This window comes from Rhincodon typus, chromosome 6 (genome assembly GCF_021869965.1).
Source record: "Rhincodon typus isolate 14 chromosome 6, sRhiTyp1.1, whole genome shotgun sequence".
Lineage (NCBI taxonomy): Eukaryota > Metazoa > Chordata > Chondrichthyes > Orectolobiformes > Rhincodontidae > Rhincodon > Rhincodon typus.
The window spans coordinates 51864708-51888820 of record NC_063337.1 but is presented as its reverse complement, the minus strand read 5'-3'; the positions used below and the strand labels follow the sequence as shown (position 1 = coordinate 51888820).

The 24113-nt window shown below is 39.6% G+C and overlaps 1 protein-coding gene across 1 annotated transcript in view; it reads left to right on the top strand.

Annotated features, from left to right (window-relative positions):
* tenm4 (teneurin transmembrane protein 4) overlaps nt 1–24113 on the top strand; it is a 302149-nt gene that overhangs the window by 248323 nt on the left and 29713 nt on the right. The window contains exons 20-24 of the mRNA XM_048598311.1: nt 2667–2899; nt 6203–6357; nt 14315–15192; nt 19152–19324; nt 20742–20977. Of these exons, the coding sequence (XP_048454268.1) occupies nt 2667–2899; nt 6203–6357; nt 14315–15192; nt 19152–19324; nt 20742–20977 (1675 nt within the window). The remainder of the gene's footprint in view (nt 1–2666; nt 2900–6202; nt 6358–14314; nt 15193–19151; nt 19325–20741; nt 20978–24113) is intronic.

Genomic DNA, 24113 nt, shown 5'->3' with positions numbered 1-24113 from the left:
GATATACAGGCAGAAGCAGAGATATAGCAACAAATACCACTGTGTGTCACAAATAAAACAAAATCACAACATATTTTTTAAAAATAAGGCAGTATGAAAGGCTTAGGCATGTTCCAAATATGTACATAACGTTTGAAAAAAAACTAAGATGACAGGATCAGATATCGCAACAGACCCTCACCTGGGAAAGTAAACTGGCTGACTCAAAGACTCGAAAAATAAGTATCAAGTCAATTATTTTATTTTCCTAAGTTAAAATTTCTATACTTTAAAAAGGAAAGAAGAACCAAGACATTAAAAATCTGTTTAACTGCACAATAACACCTGTTGTGTGTGATTCCAGGCAGGTTGAACCTGCGACAACCAACATGTGACACAACTTGACATTGGACACTTACATCACAGTGCAGTTATGTATCAGTGTAACTAGAGGTAAATGGGTTGTCCATCCGGGCAAGGCTCCCAAGAATGTTTTGAATGAATTGCACGTATCACATTTAAAATATGGTTACTTTTCATCAATCAAACCATTACAAAAATTTAACGCTGTGCAATTTTCAGGTCAAAGGATTAAAGTGGAGAATCATTGATTCTGGACAGAAACAGTATTTTAAAAATGATGGGTAAAAATGAGATATAAGGAATTGTAGAACAGTGCAAAAGTGTAGTGGAATCACAGAGCAATGTTGCAGTGAGGTTTATAGAGAAATACAAAAGTGATGCAGGATTAGAGGGATAGAAGAATGGTCAAATGTATAAGTGTTACAAGTTTGTTCAGTGGGGTGGGCAGAGTTGACTGGGAAAATAGAACTGACGATTGCTGGAGGCTGAAGTGAGCGCATGCACTATTGTAACAAGTGAAACAAAGACATTAAGGAGGGAGTCGAGAAAAAATTAATGAGAAGATACAAGAGGAGGAAGTGAGACAGGAATAGGAAAAGGAAGGTATCTTTAAAAATGTTGGTGAAAGTAAAGGAAGAGGGAAAGAATAAGCAGAAAGATAGTGGGTTGAGATTGCGACAGTCAAAAATAGAAACAGAACTCAGAGAAAGAAATTAATTTTAAAGAGGGGTTTATGATTTTAACATCACTTTACACAGAATGAGGAGAAACAGAACAAATAGTGAGAAAGTAGAAACTAAATAGCTTGAAGAAATAGTGGATAAAATTAACTAAACAAAAATATGCCAGCAGATAAAAAGGGGTTATGATATCAGATATATTAATTCAGTAAATACCTGGACTTTAGTCAACAGAAGTAAAGGTGTGAAGTAATACACATAAGAAAGGCTAACAATATAAGGGATTGCACAACAAATGGTAAGACTATCGAAAGCAATGAAGATCGGAGGGACTTGATGTGTAAGCACATCCACAGATCCTTAGAAGATACTAGGGCAGGTAACTAAGGTGAGTAAAAACGCATATGTAATATTTGCACTTTAATAGAGTACAAGAGCAAGGAGTTTCTGCTGAAAGTCTACAAAATGCTGGTTATGTCATAATTAGAGTACGGCGTGCAGTTCTGATCTCCACATTATCAGAAAGATGTGATTTGCGCGACACAGGTCATAAAGGACATTTAGTAGGATGCTGCCTAGGCTGGAGGGTGTGTTCTGTGAGGAAAGATGGGATATACTGAAATTGTTTTCCTTGGAGCAGCAAAGATTGAGATGGGATCTGAAAGTGGTCAACATTGTGAAGGGATAGATAGGGAGGATAGAAAGGCACTTTTATGATTAGTAGAGGAGTCAGTAATTGGGGGCATAGATTTAATGTAAAAGATAGAATGCTAAGAGGAGAGTTGTGGATTTTCTTTTTTCATCCAGAGGGTAGTTGGAGTCTAGAATGCTTGGCCTGAAAGATTGGTTGAGTAAGAAACTCCCACAACATTTAAGTAGTACTTCAGTATTCACCTGCATTGCTATTGCCTCCACATCTCCGGGCCAAGAGCTGGAAAATAGGATGAGATCTTTGTTTACTTGTGTGAGCACAATGGGCCAAATGGCCTTTTTCTGTGGGGTAAACCTCTCTGAGTTCACAGGGAAAACTAATTAACTGTAGGGCTCAGCCTGAAGGACCCACAGGAGAGAGGAACAAGTGCACATGTGTGTCAGGTAAATGTGATTCAAAGGCATTAATAGAAACATAGAAACGTAGAAGATAGGTACAGGAGGAGGCCATGTGGCCCTTCAAGCCTGCTCTGTCATTCTTCACGATAATGGCTGATTGTCCAACTCAATAGCCTAATCCTGCTTTCTCTCCATAACCTTTGATCCCATTTGCCCCAAGTGCTATCCCTAGTTGCCTCTTGAATACATTCAATGTTTTGACATCAACTACACCCTGTGATGAGGGACTAAGGGTGTGGTTGATCAGAGCTGTTAGGATTAAGAACCAACAGAGGTAACAGAGTGGTACACGAGTCTGGGGCAATCAGTAAGGGTTTGCCTTAGGTAAAATATACTAAGATACATAAAAGACCAGAAGTTAATTAGAATTGCTGCAGAATGAGTTAAAAGAGTTTAAAGGATGCAACATGTCCTAATTGGAAGGCACAGCAATTAGCTCAAACAGCATTGACAAAATTCAAATTTACAAGTAAACGTTAGAATAACTTGAATGTAGTTTATCTGAAGCTTAACATTGATTTTATTTTCTTTTAGTAACAGTCCAGCGCACAAGTACTACCTCTCCGTGGATGCTGTGTCGGGATCATTATATCTCTCTGATACCAATAGCAGACGTGTCTATAAAGTAAAATCCCTTACTGGAGTCAAGGAAATCACTAAGAATGCTATGGTAGTGGCTGGAACAGGAGATCAATGCCTTCCTTTTGATGAAGCTCGATGTGGAGATGGTGGAAAAGCAACTGAAGCCACTCTGTCCAGTCCAAGAGGTAAATTCTCCATTCAATCAATCCCTACAACTTTACCATTGGTACCTGAAAGCTGAGTAGATATTCTTACGTAGATAACAAGGTGTAGAGCTGGATGAACACAGCAGGCCAAGCAGCATCAGAGGAGCAGGAAGGCTTACGTTTCGGGCCTAGACCCTCCTTCAAAAATGGGGGAGGGGAAGGGGGTTCTGAAATAAATAGGGAGAGAGGGGGAGGCGGATAGAAGATGGATAGAGGAGAAGATAGGTGGAGAGGAGACAGACAGGTCAAAGAGGCGGGGATGGAGCCAGTAAACGTGAGTGTAGGAGTTAGTTAGGGAGGAGATAGGTCAATCCAGGGAGGACGGACAGGTCAAGGGAGCAGGATGAGGTTAGTAGGTAGGAGATGGGGGTGGGGCTTGAGGTGGGAGGAGGGGATAGGTGGGAGGAAGGACAGGTTAGGGAGGCGGGGACGAGCTGGAGTATTCTTATCTTTGGATTGCAAATATACTTAAAGTGCATTTAGGAGCCTGTAGAAATCCCAACAATATCACATCAGTTTTGAAGATTCTACCCTCGGGTGTCAGTCTGTATGGAATGTGCACATTCTCCCTGTGTCTGCGTGGGTTTCCACCGGGTGCTCCAGTTTACTCCCACAGTCCAAGAATGTGCCGGTCAGAGGGATTGGCCATGCTAAATTACCCATATTGTTCAGGGATGTGCAGGCTGGGTGGATTAGCCATGGGAAATGCATGGTTACAGGGATAGGGTGAGGGTGTCGGAGTCTCGTTAGAATGCTGTTTGGAAGGTCAGTGTGGGCTCGATGGGCCAAATGACCTGCTTCCACACTGTAGGGACCTATGATTCTACTCTATTCCTCAGATTACAGTTTTGCAATCATTCTGAGAGTAATCATCAACATAGAGTACAAAGTACAGCCACTGTGGCTTACTTGATAGAAAGTGATGCTCTGATTGTGACTCATACTTTGCCTGTTAGCAGGGAGCTCAGTGTACATGTGCTTATTAATATACCCTAAGACCATAACAAATAGGAACAGAATGCTCCTGTTCATGGCTGATGCGACATTCCACACATCCACTTTCCTGCCCTTTGCCTGGAGCTCTTGATTCCCCTACTGACCAAGAATCAATCTATCTCAGCCTTAAATATACACAAGAACTCTTCTCCTCCACCTCTCAGTGGCAAGGAATTCCAAAGACTCTCAACCCTCTGAAAGCAGAAATTCCTCCTCAAATCAGTATTAAATTGGTACTGTGCCTTCTGTCCAAGACTCTTCCCATGAGGGGAAACGTCCTCCCAGCATTTCCCCTGTCAAGCCCCTTCGGAATCCTAGAGACAACACAGTGTTGGCTCTGACTCCAGCATCTGCAGTTCTTGCTATCTCCTTCAGAATCCTACATGTTTCAAAGAGATCACTTCTCATTTTGATAAACTCTGTAGAGCTTCCTATCCAAATACAGCTTATTTTTAATGTTAGGTGACCAAGGTGGCCATGATCACTTTCTTATAATTTTACACAGACCTAATGACTAAGTTTGCAGATGCCTAGGAGATCATAGTACTGTGTCTTTTCCATACCCAATATGCATTTTGGTGCAATCATTTAGTGCAGTCTAGAATAACATTGAAGTATTGATAAAGTTCAGAAGAAAGCAATAAGATTGAAAAAAACTTAGCTTTCAAGCAATGGAAAAGCAGCATAATTTGAAAATATTGGAAGAAATAGGCTTGAATTTATTTCACTCTGAACTGTTGGGTTTGAAGGTGGAGTCTCTTTAAATCCAACAAATAACCCATACCCCTTGCCTACTTGCTGTCCTTTCCTCCACTGTAATTTTATTATTGGTGGGTAACATCAAATAACACCCATTTAAGGGCCTTACCAATCATTCTCAGGTTCACACCAGCCGTTGGAGAAGCCCACACTAAGCAGCTGATAGTGGGCAGGGGGTCCCTCATTAACTGGCTCTGTGGGTCCATCAACGCTGCCCTCCCACGTCCCTCTGGTTCCCTTATGCCTGTGGCCTGTCAGGTCCCAGCCTCCCACCCACCTCACCTTCCCTCTCAAGCTGAGGCTCAAAGCCTGGTACCGAAGGAACCCTCACTTACAAAAATCCAGAACTCCTGGAGAGCTGATGGCTTCTGATTGGTGGGATCACTGTCTCTGAGGGGCAGAGTCCCTGTCTTAGTGATAGTTAAATGGCTGTGGCATAGCTATTGATCCCTTTGGCAGGCTCACTCCTCCCAACGCCCTGATGTGTAACCCTGCATGTGTCAGGCACGGAGAAACTGGTGCCTCATACGGTTCTGCTCAAAGTATCTAAATTACTTTAAAATAATGAGTCACATTGTTATTTTCCAACAATTAAACTCTTCAGAAAATTAGAATATGAAATGAACAAACCTGGATTGAAAACCAATTATAGACTTTTATTTCCCTTCATGCAGCAAAACATGAACGCAATATCAAGTAATTCCATCAAACAGCTGGATAAAAATGTGTTGAAGAATGAGATTGAGCATTATAACGATAAATATAGGTGATTAAATACCAATATGTCACCATGTTCTTTTGCTACTAAACCCATAGAGATGTCATCCCCCAAATTCATTTGAAATCCTATCTGTAGTCTGTTGTCTTCCATAGATATTAAGAGGGTTGGTTGAGTTGCTACTGTTATGAGGCAAATTATGTGGTGAGTGAACTTTCTCATTACCTACATATATCAAAAATTTCAACAGATACATTTCTACTAGTTATCAGAAATGAAACACATGTATTTTTTAAACATCCTCTCGATCTTTGCTTGTTAGTTGTGTAAACCTTCAACATACGTTCTGTGGGAACACATATCTTGGAGAAGTAGAAGGATCACTGCAGAAGACCAGAGCAAAATACTGCAGATGCTGAAAATCTTCACTAAACCGGAAATATTCAGTGGGTCTGGCAGCATCTGGGAGACAGAAACCAAGTTAATATTTCAGGTCAATAAACTTTCATCATAATCTCTGATAAAAGATCAAAGAATCAAAATGTTAGCCCATGTTTCTCTCTCCACAAATGCTACAAGATCAGCTGAGTATTTTGAGCATTTTTCTATCATTGCAGAAAATACCTTGGTGAGACATTTGCCAACTGAGTTAAACTGCTACTGACACAAATACAATGACTTTGAGGATCTCTGATGACCCCCTTATAGTTTGCAAGTTTATGGCTAAATCAACGGAAAACATGGATATGGAGTGAACTCAAATCCTTTTTTGACACTTATATTGGATTATTCATTGTTTTCCTTCACAGGTATTGCTGTTGACAAATTTGGGTTGATATACTTTGTCGATGGAACAATGATTCGCCGGATTGATCAGAATGGAATCATCTCCTCTGTGATTGGTTCTAATGACCTAACATCAGCAAGGCCTCTTAGTTGTGACTCAGTGATGGATATTTCCCAGGTAATTTACTTGTCATACTGTTTTAATCTTACAAAAAAAGGTAACAAATTTACCATTGTTTTTTATTGGTGCACAAATTGAAGATAAAGTATGGGGAAAATTAGCTGAAAGATAAGTGGTTAGAGTTTCTAATTTATCCCATTTGTCCAACATAACTTCATTGTGAATGCCAGAGAAACAGCATAAATGAGTGTTGCTACTATATCTCTGGTGTCAATCTTGTGCTGAAATTACAGCAGATTCCCAGCAAAACACTGAAAGAAATTCTACCCCAAACTGTCCACTGGTTATATATTTCTCTATACATAGATAAGGTTTGTGCCAAGGGTTATGCAAATCAAATGGAGAAATAGTTTGAGGTGCTGATTTTTTAAAAATAATTCATTTTACCTAAGTTACTTTAAGTAGCTGGTTATGTTTGAAGTGTATATGAATTTGCTTATGGTAATAACTAATCGCTTTTAAATGAAGTGAAATTTGTAAATGTCATGTAATAAAATGAGAAGACATATGGCAGAAATTGTTAGTGGGAAGAAATAAAACTATCACAAATTAAAATTCTGGCATAATATTCACCTAAAAGCAATTCATATTGAGTGCACTCAATTTCTGACAAGAACAGATACAATCCCTCAATTCACTTTCAAAATCCCAACTGTCTAACCTTTAGCATTCCTTTTCCCACAACATTTTTGTAGCCACTGATTTACTCAACCACACTCTCACCTCCGATTTTGATGTCCAAATTCACTAAAAAAAATACTAAGGGCTCTAGTGGTGCGGTGGTAGTGTCCCTATCTCTGAGTCAGGAGACCTGGGTTCCAGTCCCACCTGCTCCAGGGATGTGTAATGACATCTCTGAACAGGCTGATTAAAAATTATTACACTGTCTCTCTCTCTCTCTTTCTGTTTCACCTTGGCTACAGCCCCTAGCCATCCACTGCCAAAATACTGTAGGACCACATAAAACACTATTGGAACCTGTTCTCATCTGCTAATACTGCTCACTATTCCAGGAATGCAAAGATAATCCCTGGCTTCTTTCTCAATTGCAATGTATCTTTTTAAATCCCCCTCCGTGGCCTCTCCAAACAAGTGTAAGCTTCTCAGGGACTTCTTTGTCACTAAGGTTAGACCAACCTTTCAACTCTGTCAGCTCCCTCCGCTGCATCACTCTCTTCCGAATGCGAAAAGGCCAAATGTCCCTTAAAGTTCCAAACTGCCCTCGTCCCAAACTCATATCTTTCTCTAATTTCTCTCCTATCTCCCCTCATGTCTTAACTGAGCGCAACTTATACATGAGACTCACCTCCTATTCTTTGATCGTACTCCCAGTAACCTGATGGTAATCTTACTTCCCTTCCTGATCCAATGATAGCTGATATTATAAATGGTTCTCTCCCTTCACATGTTGTTCCTTCTCTCATTTAATTCTCCTGACAACATTCTTCTCACCGAGAACATCAATCCATGATCCCACTGTTCTTGAAACTGCAGCCCCATCTCCAACCTCTCGTTCCTCTCCAAAGGCCTTGAACATGTTGTTTCCTCCCAAATCTGTGCTCCTCAATTTCCCAGAACTCCATGTTTAAATCCATACAATGAGATTTCCCTCCCTGGATTAATTAAGAGACATCCTGCGTGACCGCACCGGTCATAAACTTTGTCTCCTCGTGCATGGTTTGCCCAAAGCTTTTGACATATTTGTCTGAATTGTGCTCAGAGTCATAGAATGATCAGGTCACTGAAGTAAACCATTCAGTTTTGGCATATCTGGTCCGAGCTTCCTCTCTGCAGAACAATCCCACTGGTCCCATTCTCCTGCGAAATGCCCACTGCGCTGCATATTAATTTCCCTCAAACAACATCGGGTTTCGTTTTGAAATAATTCATCACCTCTGCTTCCAGCACTCGAGAGTTTCAGGTCATTACCACTCACTGATTAAAAAGCTTCTTTCTCATGCTTCTTCATGTATCTCTTACCCAAAACCTTGTTGCCTCAGCTTTATATTATCAGCTAATGAGGGCATCTTATCCGAGGCCTATGCACCTATCACTCCATGCTCTTCAGTTACCACTCAAGCAACTTGTTAATTTTAAGGTTCACATTCTTGTTTTTATACCTTCTGTGACCTCATCCCTTCCCACCTTTGCAATCTCCTCCAACCCCACAAGCCTCTGAGATATCTATCTGTAGCTAATTCTGTCTTCCTGAGCATCCCCACTTTTAAATGTTCCAGCATTGGTGCCTGTGCTTGCAGTTGCATAGGTCCCGCATCTGGTTTTCCCTCCCTACAGTTCTTCACCTATCTCTCCCTTGCTTTCCATATTTAAGACATTCCTTAAAATCCACCTATTTAACTAAGCTGTTGTCTGTTTAACCTAATAGCTCATAGAATCAGATTTTTACAATACAGAAGGAGGCCTTTCGACACATCATGTCTGTACCAGCTCCCAAAAGAACTACCCAGCTCATCCCATTCTCCAGCCCTATCTCTGTAACGCTGTAAATTCATCACTTTCAAATATATATCTTTTAAAACCTCATATGGAATCCACCTCCACCACTCTAGCTGTCTTGCTGACAATCTTGAAGTTGTGACCCCTGGCGACTGACATGCCCGCCAGTGGAAATAAAATATCTTTTTTTATCCTGTCAAAATTGTTCTTAATTTTGAACACCTCAGTATGGTCACCTCTTAATCTTTCCTGTTCCAAGGAGAATAAGCCCAATTTCTCTAATCTTTTCTTGCATCTAAAATCCCTGATTCCTGGTAACATTCTAGTAAATCTCCTTTGAACTCTGTCCAGGGCTTTAACATTCTTCCATAAATAAGTGCTCAGAACTGAACACTGTATTCCAAATGTACTCAGACCAATGAATTGTACAGATGTAGCATCACCTCCTTACTTTTGCATTCTATGGTTCCATTTATAAACCCAAGGATCCTATAAGCCTTCTTAACACTGTTTCAACTTGCCTGGCCACCTTCAGAGAAATATTTATGTGAGCCCCTACTGCTCCTGTACTCCCCTCAAAGTTATACCATTCAGCCTCTATTGTCACTCAGCGTCATCTTGATTGTTCACCCTACCTTAGCTACAAATTTAAAGATTTTACCCCCAACACTCATCTCCAATCATTTATATAAATCAGAAAAAGCAAGGGTCCCAACGCTGATCGCTGGGAAATATCACTTTCAACTTGTCTCCAGTCTAAGAAATGCCCATCTGTACCTATCCTCAGTTTCCTGTATTTTAGATAACTTCTAATCCATGCTGCCAAGGACCCATCAATCCCAAACATTTCAAATTTGCTAACGAACCTGCCATGTGGCACCATATCAAATGTTTTTAAAAGTTCAAATATATGACATCCACAGGCATTACCACAACCACTGCCTGTGTCACCTCATCAAATAACTCAATTAAATTTGTCGGATATGACCTGTCCTTGACAAAGCCATGTTGACTGTCTAGTATTAACTTATTTTTCTCAAAGTGCATATTTACCTTAGCTCATCCTATGGCCTCCATCAGTTTCTCCACAATTGACATCAAGCTGACAGGTCTGTAATTTCCTACGTTATCTTTTGCCCCTTTATGAGACAACAGTGTCACAATTACAATCCTCCAGTCCCCTGAGACCAATCCTGCATTCAAGAGACCTGGAACATTTCTGTCAGTGGCTCTGCAATTTGCTCCCTCACTTCTCTCAGTAATCTAGGATGCATCCTGCACAGGCCTGGCAATTTCTCTACCTGGAGTGCTGCTAACCTTTTTAGCATCTCATCTTTATCTGTCACTATACTGCTCAGTTGCTCAACAGCCACATTTTCAACTTGGCAATTGTTGCCATTTTCTATGTACTCATTTAGTACTTCAGCACTGAGGTTTTGGAGTAGATTTGTAGCTCGGGTTGTGGTTGTTGAGGTTGGTTGGCTAGCCGAGCTGTTTCTTGTTTCGCAGACGTTTCATTACTGTGCTTGGTGACATCCTCAGTTCAGCCTCCGATGAAGTGTCGGTGTGTTTTCCCGCCTGGTTTTTAAACTCTGGGGTCGGTTGAACTGGATTGCCTCACTTCCGGGTTTCCTTCGTAGTGGAATGTATATGGGGTCGAGTTCAATATGTTTATTAATAGCATCTTTCGTGGAGTGCCAGGCTTCTAGGAATTCTCGTGCCTGTCTCTGTCTAGCTTGTCCCAGGATCTTGGTGTTGTCCCAGTCGAAATGGTGTTTCTCCTTGTCCATGTGGATTGAGATGAGTGAGTATTGGTCGTGTCTTTTTGTAGCCAATTGGTGTTCATGTACCCTTGTTGTTAGTTTCCTTCCTGTTTGTCTGATGTAGTGTTTCTCGCAGTCTCTGCAGGGGATCCTGTAGATGACATTGGTCCTGTCCATGGCGGGGAGTGGGTCTTTAGTTCAGGTGAGCAGTTGTCGTAGGGTTGACATGGGCTTGTGTGCCACTCTGATGCCCAGCTGTTGTAGGAGTCTTGTGGTGAGTTCCAACGTGTTCCTGATGTAGGGTAGTGTGATGAGTGTGTCGGGGCGTGTAGTATCTTCCTGATGCTGTTCGTGTAGGCATCTTCTGACCGAGTTTTTTGGATATCCATTATCCCTGAAAACCTGGAAGAGGTATTCTTCTTCCTTTTGGCGTAGTTCTGTGTTGCTGCAGTGTGTTGTTGCCCTTTTAAATAGTGTTCGCACGCAACTTCATTTGTGTGTGCTGGGATGGTTACTGTTGAAGTTCAGTACCTGGTCTGTGTGTGTGGCTTTTCTGTGTACTTTCGTTTGGAGTTCCCCATTTGTCTTGTGCTCTACCATGACATCCAGGAATGGGAGCTGTTTGTTCTTCTCCTCCTCTCTGGTGAATTTTATTCCAGTGAGTGTGTTGTTTATAAGTTTGTGTGTCTCCTCTAATTTGGTCCATTTAATGATGACAAAGGCGTTGTCTACATAGCGTATCCATAGTTTTGGTTGGATTTGCGTCACTGCTTCTGCTATGAGTCCAGAGATAGGTGATCCCATGGGTGTTCCGTTGATTTGCTCGTATGTTTGGCCGTTGAAAGTGAAGTGGGTGGTGAGGCATAAGTCCAATAGTATGAGCATGTTGTCCTTGGAGATGGTTTCACTGGGGTCTTGCTCTTGTTCCAGTAGTGTTGTCATTGTTTCCCTTGCTAGTGGTATGTCTATTGATGTGAATAGGGCAGTGACATCAAACGATATCATGGTCTCTTTGTCATCTATCCTTATGTCTTTGATGGAGTTGAGGAACTCTTGTGCTGAGTGGATAGTGTGGGGTGACTGACTATGGCCTGAATGTTTGTTCTGGGTTGGGAGTGCAGGGCAAGGACAATTTCTGGTTCCACAAACTCCCGACCTGGGAGAAGGTGCCTCAGAACTTCAGCTGTTTGTTCTGAGGGGGCAGGTTCTCTGGGAATTAACTCCAGAAACCTCAGCTACTGACTATAGAGCTGGGCTGGGCAGAAGTCCTGCTTTTGTGCTCCAGCACTTCCCTTCCCCTAACCCGACCTGCCCCACATAATTCCCATAGTCCATTCATGCCACCCTATTCCACATCATGCCCCCCTGCATAGCTCTTCATCCTCTCCATTCCAATCTATGCCCCTATACCTATTTCAATTGCCCCTTATGTCCTCTATTCCAACCTATGACCAACCTATCCTTGGCCCTTAATAGCCCCTATGCCAACTTAGCGGCAACTCTTGCCAACTCACCTCCCCCATGCACTATCATTTGTCCTAACTCCTACTGTGCCAACTCACCCAATATCTATTACAAGCTGACCTCAGAATCAATGTTGAGATTTGATAAAATAAATTTCTTAAATATCTCTTGTATAATTATAATTGAATAATAATGCATAAGGGTTTTGACCCAGCAACACTGAAGGAACAGTGATATATTTCCAAGACAGCATGATTATCCCTACTTCACAGAGTAATGAAGCTTCAGCCTGCTTCCTGGTGGAGTGTTGGCTGTCTATTTTCAGACATATACCAAAATGAAATCAAGCAGCAAGAATGCAGAAAGTTATCTATGAAAATGCATTCTTACAACTGTATTATTTTGGCTGAAAAGCGAGTATTGAAAAGATCAAAATAGCCCCTCTGGAATTTGTGGCAAGATTATTGTATCGCTTTAGTGCTATTGTAACTGCATGCTAATTTTAAAAAAACACACAAACTTTAAATTGAAATTTGATTAATTAAATGCATTTTAAAGCATTTAAAGTATTTTTAAATTTAATTTCCTTCCCTCCTGGAGTCACTGTTCCTTGCTCCTTCATTCATTCACTCCTGTACATGACCCCAATTTTTTTTTTGAGGAATCTATGCAGTAGATGTTGGCTTTCTATTTTCTGTTGTACTTCATAGCAAACCCCAATTTTGACAATAAGTTATGACAACACAATCTCAACTTTCAATGAGAATCATTTAATAGCAAGTCAAATTGGGTTCCCTGGCTGATTTCTCCCTCACCTTCTCTCTCTGGTTGGAAACAATAAGACAACTTACAGTTTCCCTGTTGTTCCATGCTTGACAATGTACTTTTCGATGAGCCATTATGAGTTTTTAGTATGGCCATTTTAACTAACTGGGAAAACCGGAAGAACTGCGGATGCTGTAAATCAGGAACAAAAACAAAGTTGCTGGAAGGGTCCAGAATGGTCACCAGACCTGAAACGTTAACTCTGATTGTTACTTCACAAATGCTGCCAGACCTGCTGAGCTTTTCCAGAAACTTTGTTTTTGTTATTGTTGTTGTTGATTAACTAGGATCTGGTTTTAAAGCCATTTCAAATTAAGGACATATCACTCATTCCTCACTTCGGCACAATAAACTGTTGTACTTAAAAATGAAAATTGCAAGATAATCACAGTGGCAATGAAAAGGGTAGTAATTTTATAATGGAAATCTGACACTAAAAAGAGTAAAATTGGGCCCTTAACCATGTTAAGAAGGAGCAAGAATATTTGTTTATCATTTGGAAGAATAAAAAAACCTTTCAGTTATATCTCAATGGTCATTGTGAATCTACAGGCCATGAAATCTTTGGAAGGCCATGTGTTTTTAAAAAAAAATCATTAGTTATTTAAAAGTGAAATTTGCTATCTGATGCTACTATAATATTAGGCAAATTATGAATATCACTACATTTTATTGCATTATTATGGTGCCTATTTCCAAATTGGAAGGAACATAATATAATGGAGCTCATTTCACATCATCTTTATACAAATCCCTTTTATACTCAGAGAAAATATGTTATAAAAGGCATACTTTAGTGTAGTTTTCAAATTTTCACACATATTTCAGAGCTCTTAATTATTTAATTTCTTTAATGTAGTTTCTTCAACAAGTGTGAAAAATTAAGCATAAACATATTGAATAATAGCCTCACTTAAGCTATTTCACTAAAACGCTGGCTCAAATTAATAGAAACTTCCCTGCCAGCAGTGACTGCAGACTGCCAAAAGGAGAAGTCTTTCAAGCTGTTCCATTCTTTGGGGGAAAATTAAGATTTACAGCGTGGATAAACTAAAATTTGTTTTCCTTTTTCCAAATTGTAGATTTCAAGAAAGAATATACATGGTCATTTTGTACATGTGTTTGAGGAGCAAATAGAAGAGAGTTTTTAAAATTTTGATGATGTCATGTATAAATGATGCAATGATTTTCCAGTTTAACTGACATACTTAGGTGTTTAAAACAAATCAGAAATGCTAAGTGAATAGATTAGTTATTAAGTCATTGCTTGAAAGGGTAAGCATTCATAGGCTCTTCCTTAAAAAACAAATTGAGTAGTCATGCATCAGTGAAAGGAGAAAAAAAGTGAGAAATTTCAGCAGCATTGCAACATGTTTTACTATTGTTTCTCAGACTGAAATCAAATATTAATGACTACTATTGATTTTGTAACATTGTGCCCTCAGGTACGTCTGGAATGGCCCACTGATCTGGCAGTGAATCCCATGGATAATTCACTTTATGTGTTGGACAACAATGTGGTACTTCAGATTTCAGAAAATCACCAAGTTCGCATTGTGGCTGGCCGCCCGATGCACTGTCAAGTGCCTGGAATTGATCATTTCTTGCTTAGCAAGGTGGCAGTGCATTCAACCCTGGAGTCAGCCAGTGCCATTTCTATTTCCCATAATGGGATCTTGTACATAGCAGAAACAGATGAGAAGAAAATTAACCGTGTGCGCCAAGTCACAACAAATGGTGAAATATCTCTAGTCGCTGGAGCACCAACTGGTTGTGACTGTAAAAATGATGCAAACTGTGAATGTTACTCAGGTGACGATGGATATGCAAAGGATGCCAGATTAAATGCCCCCTCATCACTTGCAGTATGCCCTGAGGGAGAACTGTACATAGCTGATCTTGGGAACATCCGCATTAGATTTGTTCGGAAAAACAGGCCTTTTCTTAATTCTCAGAATCTTTATGAAGTTGCTTCAACCATTGATCAAGAATTGTATTTATTTACCCTCAATGGTAGCCATCTGTATACCCAGAGCCTTATCACTGGAGACTATCTTTATAATATCACATACACTGAGAATGGAGACATTAGCACAATCAAAGACAATAATGGAAACTTATTACATATTCGTCGGGATGCCACAGGAATGCCACTCTGGCTTGATGTGCAAGATGGGCAGCTTTACTGGCTGACTATTGGAACCAACAGTGCTTTGAAAAGTGTGTCTACCCAAGGTCATGAACTGGCTATGATGACATATCATGGCAATACTGGTCTCATGGCAACTAAAAGTAACGAAAATGGATGGACCACATTTTATGAGTAACTATGTATATTTTGTTTATATCAAATAGATAAGTACATTTCAGGGTCAGTAATCAACATAAACTGATGTCATTCAGTCTGTATATCTGCAGAAACTGACAAAGGAGTGTATTTGTAATTTCATTCCTTTCACTGAGATTTACCACCATAATGAATACACACAAGTGAGAAAAATTCCTCCAATCACAACAATGAAATCTAACAGCAAGCAACACCATTGGAAACCTCTCAGATTGTTATTTAGTCCACTCTTGGTGTTGGTCATCAGATGACTAAGCCAGAGAGATTCAGGACCAGCACATTATATCAATATTGAGCTGATGCTGAGATTTCTAGATCTGAATATCAGCTGGTTGGCATTTAAGATTTCCATAGATGCTCATAGGCAGAATTTCTGACTATCTTCTTACCAGTGCCCACCATTATTAGTGAATTAAACAACATTCTCATGGCCATCTCTAGAGATCTGGTGCAACTAGACTTTTTGTGTTCTCCAGATTTTAATTTGCAACTTTCCTTCTTGAAGCAAAGCAGTTTATAATTTTAATTGCAAATTTTCAATGGCAAGGTCTTTAGTGTGGTTCCAACCACATCCGCAGGTGCACAGAAGATTGCCCACAGCTACAAAGTTATTTTTAAAAAGCCCTTCAAACAAGAAGTTGTTAGACTTGTTTGAAGGTCTTATAAAATTAAGAAATATAGTTTTCATTAAGTAATATTAACAGCTAAGAAAGCAGCTAGTTTATAATGTCAAAACTGGTAAAGATGACTGATCAAGCATACTTTTATTTTTTTAATTCAGTTGTGTTAATCAAATGATTAATGAGTTGATATTGCTCTCAAAATTTCAACACAAAATGTTAAAAAAACTCATTGTTTAGATATAAATAAGTCCAAGTCAACTGAGAATAACAGGAACTCCTGACCTTTTGAAGTTGGGTAAAAAAATCTAGAAATAGGGAGTTATAAATGTGTTAATTTGTTTTCTAATTAAGTAAGCTACCAAATATTTGAGCCTATTGTTAAATTATGTTGTCAACAAAGGATTAAAAATCCATACAATTATTAAGTGATGTATTGCAGCATTTAGCTTCTCCTGATCTTTTCTGATAACAGTAAATTCTTTTTTCTTCTCATCTACTTAGCTTCAGACTAAGGCTTACATCTTTCCTGAACAGTGACTGTGGTTTACCTTGCTGAGCAGCATTTATTTTCTGCACTTCAAATTAATTTTACGTTTAATTCAATGTGACCCCAGTTGACATCAGTGATGGGAAAAAGTATTACATCATTGACAAAATATTTTGCTGTGGGATAAAATGACACAACACATGGATCAAACATGATTTTACATAATAAGTACAAAATACATTTCAGGTTTCATGTTAATCAGTAATGCAAACAAATCATTTCAAAAGAATGAAAGAATGCCCTATTACTAACTCACAAATTGAACAATACTTCAATTACAGGAGGCAATGGAGGAAAATTATTACAGGCAAAGTAAGACAGGTTAGGGGAGTTTAATCCCCAGAAAGCGGTATTGGGTCAGAATCACAACAACATGCTGCCCTGTCACAGGTTTCACCTGAACAGATTGACATGTACATCTTGGAGCGTTGGATAAGTAATTGTAATTAGTAATAGGTCATTAACTACTGATTTAATGAACCAATTTTGGCTTTAACATCCAGTGCATTTATATCCCAACCTGTCAGCAAGTTGTCAGGGTCATCCAGCTGAGTTAGTAATGGGGAGTGTTTTGTCAGTGAAACTGGCAGGCTGGCAAGTCTTTGATCAGTGAAACTGAAGAACTTTAGTCATGTCCAGGTGAAAGGCAGATGGTCATTGCATTCCTTCTCAAAGAGTGCTTCACTGCTCGGCAGCTGCTTGCTGACCTCTTCATCTACCCCACACTTTACATACGTTCCTGCTGTAAGCCTTGAACTGTAAGCAGTTCATATAGCTCTACCTTTCACCTCTGATGAGACTAGTGACGGATAACAATGCCAAGAGCACAAGAAGCAGCTGCTGTCTTCTCCACAGCACAAAGGGAATAGCCACAGAGATCCCACTTTAAGGAGATGAGACCGCCATAGGATCTACAAACAAATGATCAGCTCTTTCGACATGTGTGAGCATCAATGCCACAGTTGTTAATGATATTTGTAGCCTCCTTTAACAATGGAGCAAGTGTTCATGTGCTGACACTGGCTACACCTAAAAGGTCAATGCCACCCAATCACCTTGGTTTCTACCTCTCCCCAAACTGATGCATGCCTTCTGCAAAGAGAAAAAGTAGAGAGTTAGTGTTAGAAATGGATTGTGTGAATGAAGGCAAGGTCAGTACTTCCAGAGGGTGGTTGTGAGGTATGGGTACCAGGGGACAGTAGGGATGAGGATGAATGTGTGCGTTGGTTGTCCCAATGGGGATCTGATGAGGTGCCTGGAGGGAAAGGACTGAGTAGATCTGCAATGTTTCTTGTATTGAGGATTGTTGTACAGGTAAATGTTGAAAAAGGTTATATTTAACTTATAAAAACAAGCATTTGTCAATACGTTCTAATCAACCTGTCCAAAGATGTTGTTAAACACCTCTAGAGCAGGTTGGAACTTGAACCCAGGCCTCTTGGCTGAGAGGTAGAAATATTACCACTGCACCACAAGAGTTCAAGAAGCATTTGTATTCGTAGTACCATTTCTAATGGTTTATAACCATTCAGCAAGCAATTAAATTGTAAACTGACATGTATCCACAGAAACAATGAAATCTTGTGAAATAAGTCATGCAGCTCTCATGCTCTAATGATAACCCTGATGCTTATATCAACAGACAGAGTGAAATAATAAACATTAATATTTTTCAATTCTGCAGACAGTATTTTTAAAAATATATTTAAGGGGCAGACGATTTAAATACCTGGACATCTCTCTTGACAGTTCCAATGAGTTGACAGTTCTAATGACTTTATGTACTCATTCTGTGGTTGCTTAACCATATGAAGGGTCCTTGGACAGATCCTGAAGGGACCTTAACTTTCCAAAGAATGTCACCAAGTTTTTAAACCTTCTCCTACTGGGTCTAAAGATACAAAGTTGTGGTTCGGGCATCCCACTGGCAAAAATCAGACCTAACTGAAGCATCTTTGCTTCAACATGTGCAATTGCCTCCATGAACCACACATGTGAAAATTAGAACCCTGTTCAATCCCATTCCTACAAAAATAGTGACAGCTGGGTTCAAAGGCAAAAATTCAAGATGTGTACCTCTGGCACCATCTTCATTAAGATGGAAGTCCTTTCTGGGAGCAAAACCTAAGGCCAACATGTGTGAAAGCAAATGTTTTTCTACATTACCAGAGTTTTATAAATGGCAGTGGATTAAATTATCAAGAAATTCAAACGCTTGATAATGCTCTTTGTTGACATTTGGCGACATACAGTTATGTACTTAAAGATAAGAATAATTTTGAAATGGAAACATGATTAAAGTAGCATTAGATATTATATGCATTGGTTTTCTGTTTTTCAGCAAGCTTTTAATTGCATGATTTCAATCTTGTGTTCCTAATTAGTCATTCCATCCCTCAAAAACAGAATGACCTCATTTTATTAATTCAGTGGATCTATCACAAATACTTCATTTGAAAACCCAGTACGACCCAGTGATTTTACATATTGATTTATTTGTGTGATTTATTGACTTTAAGTCTCTCATATATAAATTATCCTTTCCATGTGGTACTTAATTACTGATTGCTGCCTTAGCAAAAATTAATCCCACTTGCATGATTCTGATGATGCTGAATGAAAGAGTTTTAATAGAACTGTCTAGTGAAAACTGGAATCCTGTAGGCAAAATTGTACATTGAAAAGCTTGTTGGCTGTAGTATAAAAACTCAAGCTTTTTTGGCCAATGAACTAAATAAATATACATGTAATTATTTTCCACCTAGGTATGATAGTTATGGCCGGCTGATCAATGCAACTTTTCCCACTGGCCACATCTATAGTTTCCACGGGGAAATTGATAACTCAGTTCAAGTCCATGTTGAAACATCTAATAAGGATGATGTTACAATAACAACCAACCTGTCAGCTGCAGGTTCATTCTATACACTTGTCCAAGGTAAGTTAATTCACTTATTATGGAGACTGTTAATTATTTCCTCTTTTACTGTTTTTTGTTCTCACTCATGACAACTAGTTATTGCATATGGTTTTCAAATTATTATAATTATGTTGGCGTTTTTCTTTGGCTATTTGTCCAAATGTACGACATACTAAAATTGAGTCAGGGAATATGTGCAGACTGTAATGGCCACAGAGTTATTACAACTTCTGGTGAATGATGGAACACAGGAGATATCAGATGGACTAGCCATTTCACATGCACTGCTGATTTCTATTTCATCAAAGTCAATGAGATGGCAAATCAGGTACGGTGTATGTTAAGCAGCTAATCCAATCTCACCCTTTTTAATACTGTACCAGGAAAATTATTATGAAATATCACAACCAAAATAATCTATATTAATGTGAAAATGTCAAACTGGAAATGATACATTGTAGAGCCACTTGTGTTTTTATCCAAACAATGTGAATTGGATGGTATAGTAAGTTAAATGGCACCTTTTATTCTTCAAGAATTCAAATCCAGACCAAATTGTGCAGATCCTGCAGGCAACTATTTTTGGCAGCTTCAATCCAGTACCCTCAAGGCCGCAATTGTTGCTAATTCAATACTAAGTGGCAAGATTCTTTAAGAACTTTGTTCTGCATCTAACAGTACTGTACCTGACCTGTTTATAATTGTAATGGAAAGGGTTTGATTCACAGGCTTTAATACATTGGCAACATGGGCCTTGTAAACCAATCTTAATGTATTTAGCATTGGATTCTTATCCTTTCATCCAGGACCTAAGAAAGGAATATTACTCTTAGGAAGGACCACTCTGGTCTCATTGTCATCCCATTATTTAGCTTGTAACTGCTTGGATGGAGATACTTCTCCCAATTAGACAATATGGGAAGTCATATGACCAGTGGAGACTTGAGACAACTGAGTGTGATGTAACACATTTTCTTGCAGTAATCACCAGTCTCCTACCTAAAGACGTGTGTGGAGTGAGAAAACTACCTACAATTTGGGATCCATTGTGTCTCTGTTCTCCAACTTTTGACAATACATTCTTTTTTTTCCCACTACCTTTCCTCCCTGACTATTAAACGATTACAGATCTGAGAGGGACAAGTTGTCGATCATCTTTCAGGCCATAACCAGTGCTGTTCATTCATGTGCAACACTTGACACTTTTCTGCAGCACCACAGCTTAGATCAAAAGACTGGTGATGTGTAAATTTGAACTTATACCCATCCAAGTCTGTAAGATTCACCAACCTTTCATTCATTCTTTGCTAAAGTAATCAAAGACATTAAATAGCAATGATTATATTGACTGGCTAGCTGATTTGTAATCCAAATATTCACTTTCCCCACACAGAATTTGTAATAATTGGGAATTATCAAATGTTTGTATTCTCAGATCAAGTTAGAAATGGATATCATATTGGTGCCGATGGCTCACTGAGACTTATGCTAGCTAATGGTATGGAAGTTGCCTTGCAAACGGAGCCACATCTCTTAGGTGGCACTGTAAATCCTACGGTCGGAAAGCGCAATGTTACCCTGCCCATTGAGAATGGTTTAAACTTGGTGGAATGGCGACAGCGGAAAGAACAAACCAGAGGACAGATCACAATATTTGGGCGAAGACTTAGGGTGAGTAAAACCAAGCAAAATGAAGGCACGTACAATTCAGAGATTTACAATGTTCACCCCTCACCTTGATTGCATCTTCTTCTTCCAGTATGAACTTTGTTGAACAGAGAGTTAATGTGGTAACCAAGTCTTATAAATCACAAAATCATTTCAAGTGAAGAAGGTCAATCCGTCTATTTGAATTCATCCATTCAGGAAGATCTTGCATCGTGCCACTGCAGCATTGCATTGAATTATCTCATAAATAATTCTATGTTTTTCAACTGCTCTGGTCCATCTGAAACCTTTGCCCCATTGTGTTAAGTTTCTAATTTATCAGTTTGATGCTGTGTTCATGTGCCTGTCTCTTAAAGTGGTATCCAAGATTTAACATATTTCATTCTCTTAACGTCTGTGAACATCTGAACCAGTTCACAGACCATATTTTATCTCCAGATGACTGTTCAGCTAATGATTTTTGTGTCTTAATTCTAACTCTGCATATGGGTGGATTTGGAATAAGTCAAAATTTCAAAAGACTGGCCAGATTTTACTATCAGATGTGGGAATTGTGAGGCAGAAATTGTGTTGTGTCACAGTCTCATCTCAGTCTGTTGGGAAACAGGACTTTCCTAGTGGAAGGCCCCTCTTTGTGCCTGATGCAGGTCTGCCATCTTGGTCAGTAGACCTTAAGCCGGAGCCAAGGTGGGAAAGGTCCCAGAGTGGATACCTTGAATAGCCCAGCTCAACTACCATTGACTATAAAGAGTTCCAATGAACACCAGATCTGAGCCTCAGTTGTTGACACTTAAAATAATCCCATTGGGCATTTGCTTAACAAAATTGATGTCGGCTCAAAATTTAGCCCTTCTTTTGAATCATTCTCCTTGCTTCTAGCCCTTCTGTCATTGACCTGCCTCAACATTCCTTTGCCTCTATGTTCACCCTAATGTGCACAAAATTCCTACAATTTAACTTCCAGGATGTTTCTTCACTTTCTGTCTTGTCTTCATATCTGTTCCTGTCTCTTTTAACTTGGTACGATTTGTGGAGGACATCCAAAACCCCACTTGTCACAGTGAAAGGCTTGCAAGAGCTGACCATTAGCATTCTGATAGGATGGACAAGCTTCCTATCCCATATACTATTCCATACCCCTCAGAAGGACTGATGCCCTTTGAGTCAAATCAAAACTCAACTATTGTAGCAATAAACAAAGTTATTTTAACATTCAAGCCTCATTATACACTCACTGGTGGGCCACTTCTAGAGCTCAATTTCTAGCAAGTCAATCAGAGGATTAGTTAAAGAAGAATAGCTTTCTTAATATTAGGTTCCATACCTTTGTGTAAGATTCCCTTTCAGCTAGAAATCAAGGCAGAATGAGTTGTAGGCAAAGTACCAGTTTCTCCAAGGCTTCTTTGGAGGCTCTTTTGGAAGAGATCAGAGTAATGATAGATGTTTTCTTTCTAAAAATACAAGGAAGGTCCTGAACTATTAAGCTTACAGTACATAGAAAGTGACTGCTCAGCTGGTCAGCTCCACGAACCTCCCTCCCACCACCCAGATCCAGTGGAGAAAGTTTTTCAATGACCTATCAAGAATAGTCGAGACAAATAGAGCTCTTGATTTCTCCAGATATTTCAACATATGATAACAATTGTTCACCACTCCACCACTTTTCACTATTTCCTACGTTCTTCATCACGCAGCACAAGACCAAATTAAATCACTCTTTTGCTCATTGACAGGAAATGAGCACCGCAGGCAATGTTAGAATATATTGCCCAACCCGCTGTTCTTGAAAGTTACTTAAGATTCTGCAGTGCACAGGTGTTGTTAGGGTGGGAGCTTCTGAGTGTTGACTCAGTGACTGTAAAGAACTAGCAATATTCTCCCAAGTTAGGATGGTGTGGGATCTGGAAGAGAACTTGTAGATGGCGGTGTTTCCAAGTGTCTGCTGCCCTTTGTCTTCTACCAGGTAGATTTGGAGGTTCTGTGAAAGTACAGCGACAATAAGAAGTGATGAGGAGTGAATGTTTAAGGTCACAGCTTTGGTCTCAATGCTCCTGCATGGTGTCGCATTTTTCGGGTGTTGTCAGTTTCTGGTGTTTTCTTGGATCTGAATTCATCCAGGTAATAGAGAGTAAGCCAGGCTACCTCTGACTTATGCCTTGAAATGAGTGAAAAGACTCCTTGGGGAGTCAGGATGCAATCACTCACAACAGAATCCCCAGCCTCCTTTGCGTTCTTGTAGCATGGCATTCATGGCTGGTCCAATTATGTTTCTGTTCCGTGGTGACCCTGCTTTGGGTATTTCTATCCCTCAATAGCAGTACAGCTTTAACATAGCCAACAACCATATTAAAAAGCTACTAATGCTAGATAACATGCTAATTTGCTTCAGGTACTATGTGTCAGGAGAGCTGAAAGATTATCCAAAGCTGCAGACACTCCAATAAAGTAGGAGCTAAGCTCAGGGCAATGGCAAGGCACACAGTGTGCAAAAAACATAGCCTTTGCTGTCTCAGTGCTTGAAACATGTTGTTGGCCACGTACTTTTTTTAAAGTAGTTTAACATGCAATGTCTGGTCACACAGTTTATTAGTACCTTGTTTCAATGAATCAAGTCCCAGAATGCCTATAACTGAAATTTAGTTGTGTCCACTGAGAATAAGGTTCATTCACATTATTATTGTTATAAGCTTTTGAGAAATAGGTGCAGATATTTGACATATGTCATTGACACCTGCTCCACCATGAAATACAATCATGGTTGATCTTCAACCTCATGAGCAGAAGAGAGAAAGAAAGATATCCACATCAATTACAAATAAACAATTTGCCAGTTTATCATGGAGAATCTTTGCTATTTCCAAAGCTGAGAAATCACTGAATCAGCTAGTTGTAGATATTTGACCTCATCAGGCCTATGCTACTCTAACCTGCCAAGGGAGAAAAAAAGGCAGTGTATTGTGGAGAAATAAGGCAATCAAAGGCACAGTATGAAATATGGTGAGTGTGAAACAAGTACAGACTAGGGGAAAAGGAACTGCAGAGCACAGCAGCAAGATTGTTTTATAGTGGAGGGAAGGCTCCAGGGTGAAACCAAAAGAGCAGAATAGGGAGTGAGGAAAGGCAAATTAGCAGGAATCCA